Source organism: Pseudochaenichthys georgianus, chromosome 12 (genome assembly GCF_902827115.2).
Source record: "Pseudochaenichthys georgianus chromosome 12, fPseGeo1.2, whole genome shotgun sequence".
NCBI lineage: Eukaryota > Metazoa > Chordata > Actinopteri > Perciformes > Channichthyidae > Pseudochaenichthys > Pseudochaenichthys georgianus.
The window spans coordinates 28,275,813-28,282,362 of record NC_047514.1 but is presented as its reverse complement, the minus strand read 5'-3'; the positions used below and the strand labels follow the sequence as shown (position 1 = coordinate 28,282,362).

The 6,550-nt window shown below is 45.5% G+C and overlaps 1 protein-coding gene across 1 annotated transcript in view; it reads right to left on the bottom strand.

The window, feature by feature from the left end:
- Positions 1-743: 743 nt before the first annotated feature.
- The window catches only part of zer1 (zyg-11 related, cell cycle regulator), a 29,253-nt gene continuing 23,446 nt past the window's right edge, over positions 744-6,550 (bottom strand). The window contains exon 16 of the mRNA XM_034095748.2: positions 744-1,101. Coding sequence (XP_033951639.1) covers positions 1,014-1,101 — 88 coding nt within the window. The 3' untranslated portion in view covers positions 744-1,013. The remainder of the gene's footprint in view (positions 1,102-6,550) is intronic.

Genomic DNA, 6,550 nt, shown 5'->3' with positions numbered 1-6,550 from the left:
TAGATGATATCTGTGATTCTGCTGCAGCAAGTTTGATCTTTTTTTAAACTGACTGTTGTGAATCCTACAAGAACCTCACTACTGCGTCCAATCAGAAGAATTAACGTCCAATAAGAAGAAGGATCGTTCAATCAGAAGAAGGATCGTCCAATCAGAACAAGGATCGTCCAATCAGAAGAATAAACAAGTCGGGGAAAATGCCAATCTAAATCCTCCTTTAAAGAACACAGACTCCAGGAATGAATATGGGGTATCTGTATACGGTTTCTTCGCACTGACCATATGTTAGTCAAACCTAATACTAAAGTAAGTCATGATCGTTTACAGTTATATTATAAAACATACACAGAGTAAAGGATGAGACAAACGGAGAGTATTTACATATATAACAAATCAATGTTGTGCACAAAGTGTCCTGCAGCTACACTACACCAGGGCTAATATTCACTGTGCCACAGTCTCAGTGAGCGCGCTGCGCGCAACCAAACAAAACACAACAACACACACACACACACACACAACACACACACACACACAACACACACACCACACACACAACACACCACACACACACACACACACACACACACCACACACACCACACAAACACACAACACACACACACACACACACACACACACACACACACACCACACACACACACACACACCAACACACACACACACACACACACAACACACACACACACACACACACACACACACACACACACACACCACACACACACACACACACACACACACACACACACACACACACACACACAGTGTCCAAACTGCAGTGAAGAGACACTTTTCTGCTCTAAGAAATAATAAGAGTGATATGAATAATGCACACAGTTGACCCTTGTGATGATGGCAGTGGGCGGGGCCTCAGGTGGGTGTGTGGGAGGGGCCTCAGGTGTGTGTGTGGGAGGGGCCTCAGGTGGGGGTGTGGGAGGGGCCTCAGGTGGGGGTGTGGGATGTTTGCTGGGGATCACGGCTCCTGTGGGGTCAACCTCTTTGTCCAAAGTTGACCTCCTGTCCATTATTTGTTTCCATGGGGTCTTCTTTGAAGGTTTCACACGCCTCCATTACTTTGCTGTAAAATGTCAATGTTTTACAGGTTAGCAGTTGCAAGATCATCTTAGACAGTACATCCTAAACCTGTACGGAGAGGAGTGTTGGTACAAATACTGTTAGGGTGCTTTCTCACCTAACACAAACCCTGGGTTAGTCTACCTGAGGCTGGGGAGAATGCTGTGAGCTCTGAGTGTGTAGCTCTCTGCCTCTTCGTGCTAAATGCTACATCTTACTAGCCTCTAACTCCTTGGGATACTGAAGCCACAGGCTGTGAGGCCTGTGGAGACCTCATTTGGAGGCGTGACAACTTAAACAAACAGTCAGCAGCCTTTTAGTTCAAATACATCAGGGGTTGGCAACAGGCGGACCGCGGTCCGGATCGATAATCAATACATGAATAGGGGATTTCAATTTTGACGGGGCGATTCTATTTTAACCGCTGCCGACAGGGGGCGAAAGAGACGAGTGAGCGATACAGGGAGAGAAACACAGAAGAAGAGATGAGAGCGCGGCAGAAGAGGCTTCTCAATTCTTACATTTCCCCTCCTCGACTCCTCGACTCCTCGGTCCTCCGGTAGTGACCCGGAAATGAATTTCAGCGCGCCATTTTGAAGGACGTCTCATTTCTCTAAATGCACACCGAGCGTCGAGGAGGCTCTCTGGAGGAGCTCTAAGCGAGGATACACTGATGGTTCCTCCACGGCTCCTCCGCGGATGCATTTCCGGGAACGGTGGAGGCGTGACGCACGGCCGGACTTATCTCAGCCAATGAGAGCTCTGCATGCATCCCCTGGATATTATTTTAGAAACTGCTTTCATCGCGTCACGATGTTTCCAGTGAGAACAGCTGTGAGGTCCGTGCAGAAATGCAGAGCAGTGTGTAAAAATAGTATATCACTCAGTATAACAGGGCCTACCTCTTATTTTATTAGTTTAGTAGATATCTACAAAACAAAGAGTCCAGATTTTTCTAAGACCATTTAGTGCTTCACATAATAAAATACACAACGGCTGTAGCCCTGATTATGCTTTAGAGAGCTGGAGTGTTGTGTGTGTGTGTGTGTGTGTGTGTGTGTGTGTGTGTGTGTGTGTGTGTGTCGTGTGTGTGTGTGTGTGTGTGTGTGTGTGTGTGTGTGTGTGGTGTGTGTAGGTGGTACGTGTGTTAGTGTGTGGTGTGTGGTACAGTGTGTGTGTGTGTGTGTGTGTGTGTGTACGTGTTGTGTGTGTGTGTGTGTGTGTGGTTGTGTGTGTGTGTTGTGTGTTGTGTGTGTGTGTGTGTGTGTGTGTGTGTGTGTGTGATGTGTGTGTGTGGTTTGTGTTTGTGTAACCGTGTGTAGGTGTGGTGTGTGGTACATGTGGTAAGGTTGTGTGTGTGGTAGTGTGTGGGTGTGTGTGTTGTGTGTAGGTGTGTGTGTGGTACAGTGTGTGGGTGTGTGTGGTACAGTGTGTAGGTGTGTGTGGTACAGTGTGTAGGTGTGTGTGTTGTACAGTGTGTAGGTGTGTGTTGTACAGTGTGTAGTGTGTGTGTGGTACAGTGTGTAGGTGTGTGTGGTACAGGGTGTGTGTGTACAGTGCGTAGGTGTGTGTGGTACAGTGTGTAGGTGTGTGTGTGGTGTACAGTGTGTAGGTGTGTGTGTGGTAGTGTGTAGGTGTGTGTGTGTGTGTGGTGTGTGTGTGTGTGTGTGTGTGGTGTGTGTGTGTGTGTGGTGTGTGTGTGTGTTGTGTGTGTGTGTGGTGTGTGTTGGTGTGTGTGTGTGGTACAGTGTGTAGGTGTGTGTGTGTTGTACAGTGTGTAGGTGTGTGTTGTACAGTGTGTAGGTGTGTGTGGTACAGTGTGTAGGTGTGTGTGGTACAGTGTGTAGGTGTGTGTTGTACAGTGTGTAGGTGGTGGTACAGTGTAGGTGTGTGTGGGTACAGTGTGTAGGTGTGTGTGTGGTACAGTGTGTAGGTGTGTGTTGTACAGTGTGTAGGGTGTGTGTGTGTGTGTGTGTGTGTGTGTGTGTGTGTGGTACAGTGTGTAGGTGTGTGTGTGGTACAGTGTGTAGGTGTGTGTGTGGTACAGTGTGTAGGTGTGTGGTGTTGTACAGTGTGTAGGTGTGTGTGTGTGGTACAGTGTGTAGGTGTGTGTTGTACAGTGCGTAGATGCGGCGGACAGACGGGTCTCAGTTGGTTTGGTGTCCTCTGCTTACTTTTAAGACTTGGCCCGTAATTTCAATTCCCCATTTCAGCGACCAGAGAGCGGGGGGGATATATCCAGTCTCTGATTGTGTTATGTTATTATGAGAGTGCTCTCATACTTTAAATTGTATATATTTATATAAATATATGTGTGTGGTGTGTGTGTGTGTGTGTGTGTGTGTGTGTGTGTGTGTGTGTGTGTGTGTGTGTGTGTGTGTGTGTGTGTGTGTGTGTGTGTGTGTTGTGTGTGTGTGTGTGTGTGTGGTGTGTGTGTGTTGTGTGTGTCCGCATCTGTAGCCTGTTATTGTCTCATGACACCGCACTGTGAATGAATCAAAGTAAATATAGAAGTGGTCATGAACACATCTGTCCATCAGACAGAGGCTGCTGTGCCTCCTGTCATCATTAATGGACGTCTCTTTAAGATGACCGCTCAGAGGAGAGGAGTTCTCCTTTCTCTAACAGCCTGCTGCTTCCCCTCCTCTCTCCTCGGTTCCCCTCCTCAGTCCTCCGCTCGCATCTCCTGCGGGCGGGACTAAGACACGAGGATAGGAGTCGAGGAGGGGAAATTTAAGTTAATTGAGAAACCTCTAGAGAGAAGCGGAGAGGAAAGTGAGTGAAGAGAATAATTAGCGATACAGGGAGAGAAGCGGAGAGGAGAGTGAACATGCGTGTTAGCGGCAGACAGGGAGAGACAAATAATGACACATGGCGCTCTCCAAGAAGAGGAAAGTGGACAGAGCTTTTAACCCTGAGTGGACTCGTTCATGTTCCTCCTGCCCACTGGGAGCACAGAACCAGTGTGTCTCATTTGTTCAGAGACCGTGGCGCTCATTAAAAGTGACAACACGCCAGAGATGGAGTACTCGAGTCCTGGACTCGGACTCGAGTCGGACTTGAGTGCCGATTTTCGGGACTCGTGACTTGACTCGGACTCGCGCACTGATTGACGCGACTCGGACTTGGACTCGTGAATTCTCGCACAGGATGACTTGGACTCGGACTCGGACTCGTGAATTCCCCCCCCCACGATGACTCGGACTCGACTCGTACATTGACGCTACGACTTGGACTCGAGCACATTTTCTCTGGAGTCTGATGTCCTCTATCCTGTATGGCGAGTTCACGTACTGGGCCCCGCTGTTCCAATCTAGAGATGTCTACAGACACACCCCGCATCGTGCTGTATGCTTTCACACATTCTGCTTCCACATTGGAAAAGAGCAAAATGCTCGTTATGTGGAAACAATATAGAAGAGAAGGCTCCGTAACACATTACTCTAAGGATCGAGTTCAGACATATAGGCTGTCTTGAACACTATCATCAGAGTAACGTGATCTAATCAATAAATAAAGATTCAGCCGATAACACGAAAGCACATGGTTACTTAACATGCATAATGACATCATTTTGCATGCTAAGTAGCCATGTGCTTTCTGGGGCTAAATCTCATAAACTGATATAACCCGTAAAAGTTCCTTCAAAATAAGAGTCCCAATCTTATTACTATCAAAATAAAAGTGCAAAACGAAAACTTTACCATAGGAAATATTGGCATACAATATAATCACTCTCTAAAAAGGTAACTCATTTTAAATATAGTTTATTTATATATAATAATAATATTAATATTAGAATAAGCTTTATATTGTATAGCACCTATTACAAGATTGGTAGCTAAGTCGCTTCACAGCAGTTCAATAGACAGGATACAAGCAATGTAGAGGAGCAGCTACATTTCAAAACATATATCCACGAAGATTAATACATGAAGACTTGTGACTCGGACTGACTTGGACTCTTCTTAAAGTGACTCGGAATTGGACTCGGACTCGAACCAGTAATGATGACTCGGACTCGGACTCGACTTGGACACTCCTTGGGTGACTCGGACTTGGACCTCGGACTCGACAACGACTCTCCCTTGGTTGACTCGACTCGAAGAGTGGTGTGACTCGAAGTGACTTGGACTCGTGAATTGGTGACTTGACTACACACTGCAACACGCCACTATGAGACAAAACACAAAGTGTTTGACCAAACATTCCCTCTCAAGTCAGAACTGAGGTCACAGAAAATAAGCAGTCTCAGAGCCCGATATGATCTGTCCACCAGGATCAACATTAAAACTAAATATCGTTCCAGGGCAGGCTAACCGAGGCTAACCAATGAGCTAACCCAGGCTAACCAATGAGCTAACTGAGGGTAGCCAATGAGCTAACCGAGGCTAACCAATGAGCTAACCGAGGCTAACCAATGAGCTAACCGAGGCTAACCAATGAGCTAACCGAGGCTAACTAATGAGCTAACCGAGGCTAACTAATGAGCTAACCGAGGCTAACCAATGAGCTAACCGAGGCTAACCAATGAGCTAACCGAGGCTAACTAATGAGCTAACCGAGGCTAACCAATGAGCTAACCGAGGCTAACTAATGAGCTAACCGAGGCTAACCAATGAGCTAACCGAGGCTAACCAATGAGCACCTGCATGTGTGTGAGAATGGCCCTGACTCCATGATCAGCCCAGATCTAAACTCCTGGCAGGACAAGCTCTAGCTCAATTCTCGCACTGAATTAAAACAAAGTGAGTGGGGGACTGCAATATAAGAGGGAAAGAAAGAGAAACTTTAAACTGTTCAATTGTTATGATGTGTAAAGACTGATTCTATAATCGTCTGAAACTGAGTCATGATGTGAAACGGTTAACAAAGAAAAGAGAAACTCAAGCTGCTGCTACACTTTATTTTATTTATCTAAAATTAAGCACTTTTAAGATGCACATATTTTAAAAAGCTATTTTATTTATTGTCTCCATTTTATTTGTAAATGCAGCCCGAGAGGAACATTACACATATCCACAGTATTTACTGTATATCTATGTAGTTCAATGTTAATTGACAATAAATATTGTTGTTTTTGAATTGTACTTTCTTTATTTGATTGGCAGTCAGCTGTTGATTACATGCAGATAAAGCTGCAGCTACTTCAATATACATCACACTAATTCATAAAGCAACTTTCATAAAGACATTTTCTCTAACTGGACCTCGTTGCATTTTAGTTGAATACCCCTGAAATACATCATCCTTTAAGGACTGGAGAAATGCTATCAGTCTATCCGCTCCCAACGTTTTCTGGGACTTTTGTGATTCACTATTGGCTGATGTGAACCATCAAAAAAGCATTCTCATGAGAGCACCATGTAGTCCAGCAGGAGATTGACAACTACTTCTCATAATGAGTTATTAGGAGATGGGTTATTTTTGACAGCAGAGAAGATTAGTAATCA